Raw genomic sequence first — 17,056 nt, 5'->3', positions numbered from 1 at the left:
AGGAAGGCTTGGCCGCATACTTAAGGACTCTTTCAGACAGTTAGCAGGCAGCCTGGTTGGGTTTTTTAAAAAAAGGCTCTAAATGCTGCTTGCAGTTTTGTTTTTGCCATTATTAATTTTTATCCAGAACTAATCAAAAGCAAAATGTGACAGAAGAAAGCCCATTCCGGCAGCAATCTGAGAGAGATACTGACGTTCTCATGAAAGCAGGTTTCATTAACCAGCCTCGTCCTCGAAATCAGGACTGTCTGATGGCAGGTTGACTCCTGCTAATTATCCTTTGCTTGCAAAAGAAATTGTAGGATTCTTCAGCCTCACTTAAGAAGGGAAGCTCTACCTCTTCAACACTAATCTTGTTTCTTTTTTCTCAACAGTATGTCAAACAAAGGATTGAAAAAAGAGATTTTATGACACCTCTGGTACATGTTTTTTATCCAGAGATTCAGAACTGCAGAAACACATACAGGTTTACCACTTCAATTGTTCACTTGAGCAAAAAGCTTCACTTGTGTACTGTACACTTCCTGCATAATTCAAAGTCAGGTTGGCCAAACTAGGCTTGAGTTTTGAAAGAATTGGAGCAGAATGCCCACCGCATATGGTACCATATTCTATTTGATGACTACAAAGGGCTATAGTTGCCATATAATCTGTATCTTCCGAAAAGGAAGACTTCAGCAGCCCATCAAAGCTTGGTCAAGCCTAATCTATCTTGGCATTTTTATCATACCTCCTAGTATTTTTCCAATTGAATGGCATTGACACATCCAATATATATAAGAATTATGACATGTTTTGGGAACCATTTTTCATTGAGAGACTAATGTCTTCAAACTCGTCATTCTGGTAGTAATTTTACTACCAGAATGCTGTACATGCTGTATAAACTGAAATTTTTCTGAATGAACTTTTCTTTTTGGCCTGCTTTGAATGCATCATTCATGATGTTAAATTACACAAAGTTATGACATAAAATTGTACGTCATTCTATCATGGTACTATATAATGCCTGACATACTATGCCAGTGACAAAACTGACATATTTGTACATGGCCCATTTATGTCTTCCTTGTACATTTTAATATATTATATAACATAGCTACTGATTTATTTCTCTGACCATCTCTCCTCCTCTCCCCTCCCCCTTTCAAATTTTTTGGGTAGAAATCAGTCAAAGGGACCCGTAGCTGTTCACAGTCTCATTTGTTATACTCTATAGACTCAAAAACTCCATGCCCATTTGAGTGAGAGATAAAATTTGTTGCAGTGATAAATGCATTGGGAAGATAAACATACAATTAATATTATTTTGTTATTATGTTATATTAGCCTCCTAACAAGTCAATAAGTAAGACGGGAAAAATGCAAAACAATACATGTACATCATAGTAAGGAAAACTACAACTACATTTCCTGCTAAAGCTCTAAAACTGACTTTCTTTTTACCCTTGAAACAGTGGTGAAATCCATTTTTTTTTACTACTGGTTCTATGGGCGGAGCTTGGTGGGCATGGTGTGGCTTGGTGGGTGTGGCTTGGTGGACTCCAGGGGAAGTCCACCAAGGGGAAGGATACTGCCAAATCCCCATTCCCTCCCCATTCTGGGACAGCCAGAGATGGTATTTGCCGGTTCTCTGAACTGCTCAAAAGTTCGCTACCGGTTCTTCAGAACCTGTCAGAACCTGCTGGATTTCACCCCTGCCTTGCAAGCATTCTATCTTTTAGAACAATATTCTGCTCACAAGCTGAAAGTAGCCTAACACTTGCTAATAGTGAGGAAGAAAATCTAAAAAAAATAAATATTGTATTTGCCAAAAGATTTGAGGCCAAAGTAGTCAACAGGTAAGCAGTTTTTTTCATGCTCCTTTCTGAGCCACAGGTCTCTTTCCTCTTTCCTTGCTGGTTGTTTGGATTAAAAAATCTATTCCAAAAGATATTCAGTGGTTGCATAACAACAGTCTGCAACAACAATAGTGGACTGGCTGGTATACAATCAATTTTATACAAGAACTACAAGGTGCACTTCCTTTCTTGCAATAAGAGAAACAAAAATAGAGCAGGCAGGATGGAGGCCATGACCAATACACTTCAAAATACTGTGCACTATATGTACAAAAGTAATCAATGTTCACTTCCTATAAAATCTGAAACCTGAACCTATCAATGGCCAAGATAATTTCTCTTGTGCAAAATTAGAATCAAGAAATATTACTATTTAATCTAAAAACTAGAATGCCCTCTTATCTGAAAAAGAAAGCATATTAGCAGTCAGAAGGGGAATCCCTGAATCCAAATTGGGGGGGGGGGGGAAATCAGACTTTCAGAACTTATTTAAATTAGAACAAACTGGAATCGAAGAACAACAGAAGAAGCCCATTTTATGAATATTTCTCAACAATACAGTCGGATGATAGAAGCGACAGCTGTAATCATTGTATCAGTTATTTCACTGTCCTTTTACTTAGTTCCTGGAATCATGGATCATCTTCATGACCTGCCTTCTAGTTTTTTTTGTTTCTATTTATACTTTGTCATGAGAAGGTTGGACTTTAACCTCTGAGTTAAAGTCCTTGACTTATTGGACTGTTCAAAATTATGACAGACCTTAAAAAAGATACTTACAACCCAGATTCAAAATTCTGATGGCTACCCTCCCCACAGTCATGTGACTGCATTTTGGGCACTCGGTAACCAGGTCACAGAACCTTGCATTCATGTAACTGCAATTTATGACCGCTATGTTGAAAATTACAGTCTCAATTACAATCATAAATCAAGGTCTACCTTATAGATTATTGTCTGCTGACTTCTTATTGACTGAAAACTGCATCCGACATTAATTTTAAGCAAAACAGTACTATGTTGGGGAGGTAGATAATGATGCGGGTCCCATCCCCAAGGTAGATTCACCTGGTGGGACCCAGAAGAAGGGCCTTCTCCATGGTGGCTCCCTCTCTCTGGAACATCAGTCCCCCAGAGATTAGAATACTCTAATACTCTTCTGGAAGACGCTGAAGACCTGGTTCTGCCAGCGGACCTAGGGAACCCAGAGCGGGATGGAGCCCATTAAATGGCTTGTGTGATCTGCTGTTGCCAGGACGGGGAGTGGGGGTTGGGGAGTGATTTTATCAGGATTTTATTACTATATTAATTTATTTAATTTTTAATTGGTTTTATTGTTTTTAAATGTGATTTTTATATTCTGTAAGCTGCCTTGAGTCGTCATGGGTGAATAGGCAGCAATATAAATTTAATAAATAAATAAATAAATAAATAAATAAATAAATAAATAAATAAATAAATAAATAAATAAATAAAATAAAATAAAAGATGTCAATATGCAATTTATCAAAACTGCATTTTCCTATTTTTTGATGATTGATTCTTCTCCTGCTCAAGATGGTGAAGACCATCCTATCAGGGTCCTTTTGGAGTCCAGAACTGAGCAATGGACCTGAAAAACCTGCACACTTAAGACGTGTTTATATCCAATCTTTATAAATAAACTTTGGTGAGACATGTGAAACTGGACCTCAAAGAAGCACATTTTCAACCGTAAGTCTCTTGCTTCTACCTGAGAGCCTAACTTGCTCTTTATTGTCTCCCTCTTTCAGGGCTGAATTTGGACAGTCGCTGTGATTCACTTAAGCCAGTGGTTCTCAACCTTTTTTTCACCACGGACCCCCATTACCCCATCACTGGAGGTTTTTAAGAAGAGACTAGACAGTCACTTGTCTGAGATGGTATAGGTTATCCTGCTTGAGCAGGGGGCTGGACTAGAAGACCTCCAAGGTCCCTTCTATTCTATTCTAACTAAATTTAGCACAATCTTTTCCCATATCAATACTTCTGTAAACCAAGACAACAAATCAATTTACCACCATAAAAAGATATATGACATAACAAATGGTCTTCTCTGGCACCTAGTATAGCAAATAACAGTATATGCCGTATTTAGTCTGTTACAAGACAATGTTCCAAATCAGCCAAATGTGTAAAACAGCTGAAGGGTAGGTAGTAATGGATTAAAATACTTACTGCAAAAATTATGTTTCACTCCAAATTCCACAGATGTCTTTCTTGCAAAGCAGTCTTCAACTTTGCTTCCAATTTCATTTTAGGTGATAAACTACTCTAATGAACTACATTTTAGGGCTGTAAGCTATTATCTTCACTATTCTCAAAATCATGTAAAATAGGTCAGATGGTTTGCCTAAAAAAGAGTTTCCATATTTTTTAAAGGTAAATGATCAGCTACTTAGTTACACAATAACATTCTTACCTGGATTACTGGATAAAAGATGATAGCATTTCATTTAGACTTAAGGGCAAAATGGATACTCGCCATTACTGAGATGTGAAGGATCCGTAGCTCTTCTTCTGCTGATTCACTCTGGGGTTCTTCTGTGGGCTCTAAACCAGGGGAGACGGGTGTGCCATCTTGATGGTGGATGTGGAAGAGCAAGGTGCCATTTTCCAGCCACTGCTGTCTCCAGCGCACCAACGGGATATCTTCTGTATTGCCTGAAATCTCTGTGGATAAGAGAGGACAATAAATGCAAATTAGCATAAAGATTCTCTCACTAACCCAAGCTAACACAGTTATTAGTCAGGGACAATGGGAAGTGTACTAGAAGTTTAGAATGTACAGGATAGCCTCTTTAAAAAACCAGAACAGTGTGTGCCAACTAGCATTCTTGCATTGATACCCCCAGAGCCCCCTTCTCTAACTTTACCACTTAAATTTTGCAAACAAAAGACCAACAGCTAGGGTAAGATATATGGAAGCAAACTAAATAATATTAATAATAATAATAATAATAATAATAATAATAATGACATTCAGATGAATGTAATATACTATCCTTTCTTTAAAAAATCTCCCCAAAAAAATCTAATCTCCAAAAAAGCAAAAAGGAGGAACAAACTTTTCCTTGCAACTTCCAGTGATGCCATCCCATCAATGCAACATCTAAACATGCAAACACTTTTTTATGTTTTAAATTTTAAGTGAGGCATCATATAAATTTAACTCATAAAATAATCTCTACAGTCCTTGGGAGATTAATTAAAGCAGAATTGTGATCTCTCCCACAGAACACTTATACAATCTTGAGTTAAGGGAATGGACATAGCTGACTCCAGCTCTGAAGTTTAAAGAGGAAACCAAAGAAGTCAAGTCCAATCTATTTTGGAGATCAAAGCAGTGATTTACCAGGCCTAAGACTTTCTTGTTACATGATGATGTCATAAAAAAGCATAACCTGTTTTGTAATGAACAGTTTTCAGTTAAAGTCAGGTCTTAATTTCAACTGGAAAATCAATGGAACTTATTCACTTAAATTCTGGTCAATGAAATAGTTTCCCTAGAAATTACTTGTTTCATTTCCAGTCTTTGTATCCCTCTGCCCAGAAAAACATATCAACTTTCAAATTTCACTGTTAGAAGTACAGTACTTAACTTTACAAGTTGTTGATATATAAACACAGGCCCATATAAAACATAGAATAATAGAGTTGGAAGGGACCTTGGAGGTCTTCTAGCCCAACCCCCTGCTCGAGCAGGAGACCCTATTTCATTTCAGACAAATGGTTGTCCAGTCTCTTTTTGAAAACCCCCATGATGAAGCATCCACAACTTCTGAAGGCAAGCTATTCCATTGGTTGATTGCTCTCACTGTTAGGAAATTTCTCCTTAGTTCTAGGTTGCTTCCGTCCTTGATTAGTTTCCAATCATTGTTTCTTGTCTTGCCTTTTGGTGCCTTGGAAAATAGTTTCCCCCCTTGTCTTTGTAGGAGCCCTTCAGTTATTGGAACATTGCTATCATGTCTCCCCAAGTCCTTCTTTTCATTAGACTAGACATGCCCAATTCCTGCAATCATTCTTCGTATGTTTTAGCCTCCAGTCCTCTAATCATATTTGTTGCTCTTCTCTGCACTCTTTCCAGAGTCTTAACATCTTTTTTTTATTGTGGTGACCAGAACTGGATGCAGTATTCCAAGTGTGGTCTTACTAAGGCTTTGTAAAGTGTTACTAGAACTATACATGATGTGCACACATTCTCTCACTCATTCCAACTTGTCTGCTACTTTGTTAAGCTTTTTCATCTTCAGGTTTTGTTTTGTTTTTTAATTTGATTTATATGCCGCCCTTCTCCAGAGACTCAGGGCAGCTTACAAGGCGTTAAGCAATAGCCTTCATACTTTTGTATATTTATACAAAGTTAGCTTATTGCCCCCATAATCTGGGTCCTCATTTTACCTACCTTAGAAAGGATGGAAGGCTGAGTCAACCTTGAGCCTGGTGAGACTTGAATTTGCAGTAATTGCAGGCAGCAGATGTAAGTGGATGTTAATTAGTCTGCTAAGCCACCAGAGGTTTTTGCTCATGAGCTGCTAGCAAAGGATCAATTTTTTGCCACTGTGCCAATTCAGTGATGGGGATCAGTCAATCTTTTTGAACTTTTCAACATTTGGCAGGTTGGTGTACTGTATGTGCATGTGCTGCTTCATTTATTTCTCTCTTTCAATTGTTTTAAAAGGTCTTCTTAACTTGATCCCTAGGCATAAAATCCTTCATTCTCATTTTGCATTGATCGTAATTTAAGTTAATCCTCCAGTTGCTTATTGTTATTATTATTTATTCAAGCTTCAGATCACTAATTAAGACTTAAAAAAAACCTGGAAGGCTTACATGGACTTTGCAGCAAGAAAAAAAGACAACTGATGATTTATGGATTTGGGAATTAGAAAGTGTTAAAGAGGGAGAGTAAGGAGTAAAATAATTCAATCAATTATTTGATTGAACAAAGGGCAGAAGTCAAAATCCTGTTTCTTTTTTTCTAATTCTTTTTTTCTTTTCTTTGTTATACTGTACTTTTATGGTATTGTAAAATTCATATGTATATCTATAATCTATATCGAGGGTGTCAAACTCATGGCGGCGTCACGTAACATATTGGAACTTTTTCCCCTTTCACTAAACCAGGCATGGGCGTGGCCAGTGCATGATCCATCTGGTCCGCAGGCCGGGAGTTTGACAGCCCTGATCTATATCTATATCTGTCAGATCTCTGGTAAGGAAAGACTCCTTACAATCTCTCTGAACTCTGAAATGTTATCAGAGTTGCAATTTCAATAGCTCCCCAATCTTCTTTCCACATTAATTCTGCTTCCAAGCAGTATCATACTGCTTCCAAGCAGTATTTGAAGGATTAGATAACAAATCTTAAGCACATCCATGATCTTTAAAAGGAAATGTGAACTCTGCATAGACACAGCTAAGAAACCCAGCACGTTTACATATGTTCTCATACCCAGGGGCACATTAAATTTTGTCTAAATACAACTAGAGAAGCTGAAGAGCCAATTCATGGAGACACTAATTTAATAAATCAACTATGTGTCCAAAATATTAACTTTTCTTATAAGGCTAACTCCAGGCTAAAAATGTACATAAAGTTACTGGATGTTTAAAATAACCATTTAAAGCCATTGGGTATGATCTTATCTTCATTAAAAAAAATCACTTTGAGACCTATTATATAATCTTATCCTATTTTCTGTTATCAATTGCCTCTATGTAGACATAGTGTCATTTATTTCAGCATTTAATGACTCAGAATAGCCGCTAAATTTGATCTCATCACATCTCCAACTTTAGCCACTTCTAGCAAAAATAAACTCATTCAGAAGAATTAACTACAAAAGAGGATGGTAGAGCTCCATAAGATAGAGGAGATCCCTCTATGCAAATGAACAATTCTATTGAATCACAATGTGCTCAGGAAGACAGCAGTGCTCCAAATGAAAAGGACATTAATGGGGTTCAATGGAAAGACTACAGCAGGGTTTTCATGAATTATTCTGCACCCTCTTCTCTTTGAGGATTGCACTTAAACGTTTGTCCCATCAATATTATTTTCCTCTCCATCATGTCTGCACAGATGATCATTACAGTTAGCATCTGTCACCATTATCATCCCACACCATTTGAGTGCTTGAGAAAGTCAACCTGCAATTGATGCTAAGGGCACTGGTCACATCTGATGCTACCATACGCTGTATACTGAAAGGTAACAAATGTTTTCCCTTACAGTTATTAACCCTTGGCTCCAGATGGCTGTTTTTTAATCTATTTGTTGGATGTTAATGCCAGTGTTAATGACTTTTCATCTAAGGCCTTAATGGAAGTCACTTGGGGGAATCAGCCTTACCATCAATATCTTTCAAACTTTGAACTTGAAAGCTGTGCTTTCCAGTTTTTTCCCCTCCCTGGATCTAAATATGCTACCCCATCATATAGATTCATGAGCTGTACCCTTAAAAAAAGACATCATTAACAAATGCAGTAATTTAGCATACCAAGGGCATATAGCTCTAGTCCTTTTTAAACATGATACAAACAGCAGTTCTTTTCTGCAGACTCCTTAATAAAGGTCATTCTGCAAAACTGCTGCAAAACTAACAAGCAGTAGATGCTGAAGACCTTCTACATTTGCAGGCCTTTATTAGTACAAGCAACCTATCCTACTGAGATAATATAAGGTGGCCACCACAATATATCATGGGTCCAGTTTAGATGGATCGGAGTCATGTACAAAATCCAGTGCAAAGGAACTTAATACTGATCCCAGCATTGACAATATTCTAATGGAAAAAGAAGTGATTTCAACAGAGTAAAACTTTATATGTAAGTAACATTAAATGTTGCTGAATATATAATGTTCACTAAACAATGATGAAACAGTAATACAAAACTGTATGTGAGAGTTAAGCAGGCAGAATTTTGAATTTGGCAAACTTTTGGATACTGAATTTGGCAGTACTTGACTTCTCTTTTTAAAATTAAAAATTGGAATAGCTTGTGTCCAAGAATTTAAATGACCCCTTCCATCCTGGCTTTGGGAAAAATCCATTAAAACATGGCTGTTTCATCAGCTATGACTCATCCCTCTGATTAAAAAAAGGCATCTTAATTTTGGGTCACTGACTTTTATATTCCAATTCTTTACATATTTTGTATGGATTGTTGAGTTCCTATTGTTTATATTATTTCTTTTTACCAGTGTTGGGGAAAAAGGAATCGTATAGCACTCAAAGTCAATTTTTAAGTGCAATGGTTTAAAGCAGGGCTCTCCAACCTTGGCAACTTTAAGACTTGTGGACTTCAACTCTCAAAATTCCACAGCCAACATGGTTGGCTGAGGAATTTTAGGAGTTGAGGTCCCCAAATCTTAAAGTTGCTAAATTTGGAGACTCCTGTTTTAAACGCTTGGAAAGTGAATAAAATAAATAGATGGTGGGCAACAATTTGAGACTACAAATTCTATCTTTTGTTTATGATTGTTGAACACTGATCTGCCACATTCTAATATGTTATGTTAATCCAGTTCTTTGTTTATTTTTTTTCTTGTTAAAAATTGTAAATTACAATTCAAGTCCTGGAAATCCCAACAGGAGATTCTTTGAAAGTTCTACTGTTAAAAGATACAAAGAATGTTCTTAAGATACAAAACACATTATTTATATTGTTAAAAATAGCTGACAGTATCTAAGTAGTGATATTATTTTATTTAAATATCCATATAAATATCCATCCATAAAACACTTATCTTTATAGTTCATACCATTAAATCACCATGCACTGAATTAACTTTTTAGAATGAATGGAGATGCCATTCAAATGGAGCCTCAACTGCAATGCACTGATCAGTGAACACCCCCCCCCTTTCAGGTAAGCAGAAAGAAGATGAGTACCAGGCTCCTTCGAGTATCACACACACGGGGCTTCTGTGTTCCTTCTAAAATATAAATGCAACCACAGCACACAGCAAGTGGAACTGGAGGCAGAGCTAGTGTAAAGAAATGCCTTATTCTTTCTTCTTTGCAAGGTTTTCAGCCTTGGGGCCAAAGATATGACAGACCAATCTGTGCAGGTAAAGGAAAAACTAGCAGTGAGGAAGCATTTTAATTTCCAGAGCCAAAACATTGGAATCATTCTTACGGTCTATTCATGCTAGTTAAATCATACGGTGCTTTCTTCTTAGTATTAAGGGAACGTGGGATGCGATTTCCAGGGCCACCTTAATTGAACAAAACCTATGAACAAATAATGTCTGTTCAAGGCTGACTATCAAGGCAATGGCCATTCCCTATTGGCAAGGCATCTAAGCATATTTAAGAAATCTAAGCAAAATGTGCATTTGGGGTAGGAGGAGAGGGTGCTTTATACAGATGATGGACTGAAGACTAATTTCTTTAAGTGCTTATTACAGCAAAGAGGACAAAGAATTGTTGCAAATTAAGGTGTGGTGCAGGGAACAAAGAAAGCTCGTTGTTCATCATAGAGAATGTGAACATATTCATAACTTAGGCATGGTGTTTGATCCAGCATTTGCCTCTGTGTTCCATTATTCTCTCTGAGAAGCAGAGCAACACAGAGCAATATGCCATGACACCCTTCTTTGATTCTTTCCCTACTTTTAAAAAGAGCTCCTAGCACTCTTGATTATGGATAAAACTAAAGATATGCAAGAACATGTGCATAAAGATTTCAGTTTAGGCGTCTGAACTGCAATATGAGTATTTCCCTTCTTTCATTGTCTTTGTCCCGTAAAGTCTAAGAGACAAACAAACAAAAAAAAAAGATCCCTTTTGGCAAGTTTGCAAGAATGTTGATTTGCAAAAATATTTTGAGCTTAGAATTTCTTTGAAATGAATATCTTATTCATTGAAGCCAGGCAAATACAACTATATCAACTTTATTTTTAATGGGAGAGATTTGTATTTCACCTTTCCACAGATGGATGGCAGAGAAATTCAGCACTGAGTCATTTAATTTAGAGATTCAGCTTTTATCATTGTTATCTGACACTCTATCAGCCTCTTTATGGAAAGTTCCATCTCTTACACTGTGACAGAAACAAAAAGATCTCTTTTTCTAAGATGCAGTCCAGGCATTACTAAGTGCACTGTGCATGTAAAAATTTCATGCCTCTTCCTACCCTCAGCATATAGTTTGGCTCTCAAGTCTTTAAGGGTTAGAAAATAAAAGTTCTCTTCTTATTTCGCTAAAAGGAGAACCAGGTTAGCAGTGTGCAGAGATATGGAGAAGTCTTCTGAATCGACATTCCAAGCCCTCAATTGCAATAGCTCATCTATATAGTCTATGCAAATTCATGCATGAATTTCCCAAAGTGGCCTATGGATAGATAATATGGACTCTATAACAACCACTGATAAGAAGGTAAATACAACTCTCACTCTTTCAGGATGTCAATCTTCTCCTTCATTTGCAGAAAAAGGGAGATCAGACTTTACTATTTGGATTCCTAATGTCAATCTGTTCCCTCCCAACTTCTGCTGTTAGGTGATCCCATGCATCTTTATATTTGAGAGCATTGACATAACTTAACAACGCTCTTGCGTTAATTATATTTCAAACAACCACTTTGGTCTAGTGGCTAAGGTACCAGGCTACAAAGCTGGACACTCTGAGTTCAAATTCTGTCATGAAAGCCAACCAGATGACTTTGCACCAGTCACTCTCTCTCAGTCCAACCCACCTCACAGGGTTGTTGTAATAGAGAAAATAGGAGGAAGATGTGTTGGATATGTTCATTACCTTGGGTTGTTTGTAAAAATAATAGCGGTGCGACGTAAATAAATAAAATTATATTTTGTCCTATGATAAATGGTCAGTTTTCTTCACTTCCCTGACCTCAGGAACAGCCACTTTCTACCCTCATTTTGTACCAATATACCTTTAAGACTCTCTGTCTCTATCAGGTCTACATTCCCAAGCATGATTACAGCATTGCAGCACTACAGAAATATTTTTATTATCAAGAATTACAAAGCAATACATATGAAGTTCAACACACAGCAGCACGCAGGAAATCTCCCCTACAGCATATATATGTCAACCCCAAGGCTCAAATCCTTGGTGTCATCCTTTCACCTATTTGAATTAACAGACTTTCAGCTACTCTTTTCTCCCAAGTTCTCTACCATCTGCCTTGGTCACAAAACAGGGGCACTTTAGTATCAGAGTCAGAGACTCTTACTCAATCAGCTTCAAGCCATGGACCACTTTTTCCTCTGCCAATTATCTTAGGTACTTTCTTATATCTCCCATGTGCCTAAAGAAGAATGCAGTTTCTTCAATTAAAAACAATTATTATCATATTGTAGACAGGTAGGGGGTATTACGCTATGAATAAGGCCAGGGTCATGAACCAAGTTTATCTGAGCTACAAATAAGCCCAGGATTGTGAATTGATCCATACCTATACCAGGCTCCATCTAAAGATCTGCAAAGAATTGTGTTCTCAGTTGGACCAAGGTTTATACTCTGTGATAGGATGATCATGAGTGATTTCTTAATACTTTAATATCATAACTTTTCCAACAAACTCAATGCCATACATGTTTCTTCCTTCTATTTGTTTTAACCATAATTTTATATGGTAGAATTTGGAAACAGTATCTAATTAAACAATCTCTGTAACTATTGAAAATTCTAGTCTGTGTTTCTTTAATCCAATTGCTTCATTTACAGGTGGTCCTTGACTTATGACAACTCATTTAGCAACCGTCAGAAGACATAATGGCACTGCGAAGACATGACCATGTTTTACACTTACAAGCATTGCAGCATCCCTGTGGTCACATGGTCAAAATTTGGATGCTTGGCAATGGCATGTATTTATGATGGTTGCAGTGTTCCAAGGTCTCGTGATCACCTTTTGCAACCTTCTGACAAGCAAAGGCAAGGAGGAAGCTAGATTCACTTACGGTCGTGTTACTAACTTAACAACTGCAATCATTCACTTAACAACAAAGGTCATAAAAATAGGGTGAAACACACTTAACAACTGACTTGCTTATCAATGGAAATTTTGGACTCAATTGTGGTTGAGGATTACCTCTACTACATTGGCTCTTAGTTGCCTTGTGAATAGCAGATCAATATAATTCTTTGGAAGCAGCTGTAGTTCAATGAAATAAGACATGCTTCCCAAATTGAAGATTCCTCATCTAATCTGTGACAAATACCTCCTCTAAACACTTTTAGATCACCTCCTAGTCACTATTCAGGCAATTATGAGCTAGAATGGGCTAATCTCCATGACATGGTACCGTATCAGAAAGCTTCCAATTATTGTCATCATCGAGAAAGCACAGAAAAGATATGGAATGATAAAGTGAATGGGGTTGTCATTAATTATCTTTAGCCAGATTGCAGTGATAATCCTCTCCTTTCACAAGTTTATTTTGCTTACTGCTTTTTGCTACTTTTCTATTTTTTGCATAAATTTACTTACCCCAAAAGGGATGATTGGTCTCTATGTATATAATCTTTACAATTCAAATTGTGTTTGTGCAGTTTCAAAACTTGATTTAATAACAACACTACTCCATAAATGTCAAGATGAATTATCCTCCAAAGGGCATTTATAGTATTCAGTTAAGCAATTTAGAATCACACAACCAAAGGCAATAACAATTTATAGGAAAAACAAGATTAAAGTATTAAAACACCATACACATTATATATTACCTATAAAAATAGTGGCACCAGATAAAATAATACAGCATCACAAATTATCCAAAGCCAACAGCATATGTTGTAGTCTAACTGTAAGCCAAATAAACTTAACCTTCTTCCTTGGGAAGAATATCAAAGAAATGTGGGGCCACTACAGAAAAAGCTCTGCCTCACTATCACAACTCTTCTTACCCATAGAATGGACATTGACTTACCTGAATGTCCTTTTTCGGAACGCTGCGTATACACTCCAGCACTGGGAAAATCCTCTTATCTGACAGCAACTGAGAGAACTTTTTTTCACTTATCTTCCACTCTGTGCTCTCTCCACGCCCCCTTTTGCACCCGAATCCCCAGTCTTGAACGAAGACACCACAGGTGAACTACAACAAACTTTATTAATACAAAACCACCACAAGCAAACAACCAAAGAAAAGGGAGGGAAATGGAGTGTATACGCAGCGTTCCGAAAAAGGACATTCAGGTAAGTCAATGTCCATTTTCCAGAACGCTGCTACTACACTCCAGCATTGGGACATACCCAAGCCTAACTTCCAGGGTCGGGCAAAACACTATCCAACTCAGAGGACCCAGACACCACTGCTTGCAAAACTCGTCTCCCAAAAGACGCCTCAGCTGAAGCATAGGCATCAATCCGGTAATGTCTTATGAAAGGCGACAAAGAAGTCCAAGTAGCCGCCCTACAGATGTCCAACACAGACGCCTGGGTAGCCCAGGCTGCTGAAGTAGCCGCACTCCGCGTAGAATGAGGCAGAATGTTCCCAGGAACAGGACGATGCTGATTCTCATAAGCAGCAGCAATACAGGCCTTAATCCAACGACCAATCGTGGTCGACGACACTTTCTGACCCATGGATGCAGGATGAAACGAAACAAATAGGGCTTCCGTCTTCCGAAACTCGGCCGTCCTACGCATGTAACGTCTCAACGCCCTGCGCACATCCAGAGTGTGCCAAAGAACCTCCCGGCGATGTCTCGGCGACGGGCAGAAATCCGGAAGCACTAATTCCTGCGCCTGGTGAAACCACGAATTAACTTTGGGCAAAAAAGCAGGATCCATCCTCAGGACCACAGTGTTAGCATGAAAAATGCACAAGTCTTTCCTGACGGATAAGGCAGCGAGCTCAGAAATGCGTCTAGCCGACGTGATCGCCAGGAGAAATGCAACTTTGAACGACAGAAACTTAAGTGAAGTGGAACCCAGCGGCTCAAACGGAGACAAAGTGAGAGCCTGCAAAACTAAAGATAAATCCCAAGAGGGATAACGATGAACCGTAGGCGGTCTCAGGTTCGTAGCTCCATGAAGGAACCCCTTCACCCACGGATGATGAGCCAAGGAAGTGTACGGTGGACAGGACAACACAGTGGCCAGGGCCGCCACCTGGCGCCTGAGAGTGGCGGGAGACAAACCCCGCTCCAAACCCGCCTGTAGAAAGATGAGGACATCCTGAACCATTGCAGACGTAGGATCCACATGAGTAGTCGCACACCAACGGCAAAAGGCCCTCCACGTGGCTTCGTAGATCCTCGTCGTGGATGGTCGACGGGCCGACTGAATCGTACCAATCACCGTATCTGGCAAACGGCCTTTCTTCAAGAGGACGCGCTCAAATGCCAGACGGCCAACTGCAGCCACTGGGGCTCGGGATGACGAATGGCCCCCTGACACAGCACGATCCGATGTGGAGGAATCACCCACGGGTCTGTCACCGAAAACTCCACAAGATCCGCGAACCACGGCCTGCGGGGCCAATGTGGAGCCACCAGTAACATCTCCGCCCTCTCCGCTATCATCTTGCGAACCACCTGCTGAATCAGTGTGACGGGTGGGAAGGCATACAGTAGACCCGCTGGCCAACGACACCGCAGAGCGTTTGTGTCTTCTGCTGCTGGGGTCGGATAACGAGTGATGAACCGGGAAAGCTGGGCGTTGGTCGGACTGGCGAACAAGTCTACCAGAGGCCGTCCGAAGCGAAGACAAATCTCCTGAAATAGACTGGGAAGCAGCTGCCATTCGGCCTGGTCTATCACTTCCCTGCTGAGCCAATCCGCTCGTGTGTTGGCTTTCCCGGAAATGTGGTCTGCGAGGATGGACTCCAGATTCCTCTCTGCCCAGTTGAACAGACGTGTCGACTCGAGCATCAGCGACTGTGACTTCGTTCCCCCTTCCCGGTTTATGTGCGCTTTGGCAGATGTATTGTCCGTGAGGATCAGGACATGGCGACCCCAAACCAGCGACTGGAAATGCAGAAGGGCGAGACGAATGGCTCGAAGTTCTAATAGGTTGATGCTCTGTGCACGTTCCTCTGGAGACCATTGTCCTTGGCCCACCTGGGCACCCAGGTGGGCTCCCCAGCCATGGAGACTGGCATCGGTGGTGATCACGACCCGGTCTAGTTCCAGGAAACTGCAACCTTGCAGGATGGCCGACGACTTCCACCAACCCAGTGACAGTCTGACTCGCGGAGGCACGAACACCGTCCTTGTGGAGTTGGAACTGCCTGTTCTCTGGAATGGAAGAAGAAGCCATTGCAGTGGACGAGAATGTCTGCGTGCCCACGGAACAACGCGGAAGCACGAGACCATCTTCCCCAACAAACGTGACAGCGTCAACAGAGGAGCCCTCCTCCGGGTCAGCACTTGGCCCACAAGCGATTTGATGTTTTTCGCCCTCTCTGAAGACAGGAAAACCTGACCCTTCTCGGAGTCTATCAGGGTCCCGAGGTGTAGGATCGCGGTCGTGGGGACGAGCTGGCTCTTGTCCAAGTTGATGGAGAATCCGTGCTCTCGGAACGTCGAGAGCACCCTGTCTCTGTCTTGCGCCGCTTGTGCCCTGGACGAGGACAGGATCAGAATGTCGTCCAGGTAACATAACACCCTCACCGGAACGGTACTGAGAGACGCGGCCACTACCGCCACCAGCTTGGTGAAAGTCCTGGGAGCCGAGGAAAGACCGAACGGCATCGCACAGTACTGGTAATGCCTGCCCGCATACTCGAATCGCAGAAACTGTCGATGCGAAGGAAGCACTGGAACATGCAGGTAAGCCTCTCGCAAATCCACCGACTGCATCAGGTCCCCTTGGCGAATAGAAGCCAGAATGGACCGAAGAGAGTGCATCTTGAAACGACGGTAACGTACCGCCCGATTCAACTCCTTGAGGTTGAGAATGCCTCTGACCCCTCCCGAACTTTTGGGAACCAAAAATAGAATTGAATAGAAGCCGGTCCCCTGCTGGTCCAACGGGACCGGTTCTATCGCACGGATCTCCAGCAGGTGTGCTATCTCTTCCACCATCAAGCTGCGAGAGTCTGTGGACAGGGAAACTGGGCACCGGACGAACCGACGTGGGGGCCGATCCGTGAATTCGATTGCGAGGCCCTCCGAAATAGTACGACGCACCCACTCGTCCGGAGTGGACCGGGCCCACCGATGACAAAAGGCCCGGAGACGACCTCCCACTGGTCCCAGAGACGGTGAGTCAT

General features: G+C 40.4%; 1 protein-coding gene across 1 annotated transcript in view; it reads right to left on the bottom strand.

Moving 5' to 3' along the window:
- ASTN1 (astrotactin 1) overlaps positions 1 to 17,056 on the bottom strand; it is a 220,969-nt gene that overhangs the window by 144,255 nt on the left and 59,658 nt on the right. The window contains exon 2 of the mRNA XM_087890143.1: positions 4,345 to 4,532. Coding sequence (XP_087746269.1) covers positions 4,345 to 4,532 — 188 coding nt within the window. The remainder of the gene's footprint in view (positions 1 to 4,344; positions 4,533 to 17,056) is intronic.

This window comes from Pantherophis guttatus, chromosome 3 (genome assembly GCF_059756535.1).
Source record: "Pantherophis guttatus breed Tessera chromosome 3, ASM5975653v1, whole genome shotgun sequence".
NCBI lineage: Eukaryota > Metazoa > Chordata > Lepidosauria > Squamata > Colubridae > Pantherophis > Pantherophis guttatus.
Note: the sequence above shows the minus strand (reverse complement) of the source record. Positions and strands in the feature narration are given on the sequence as shown.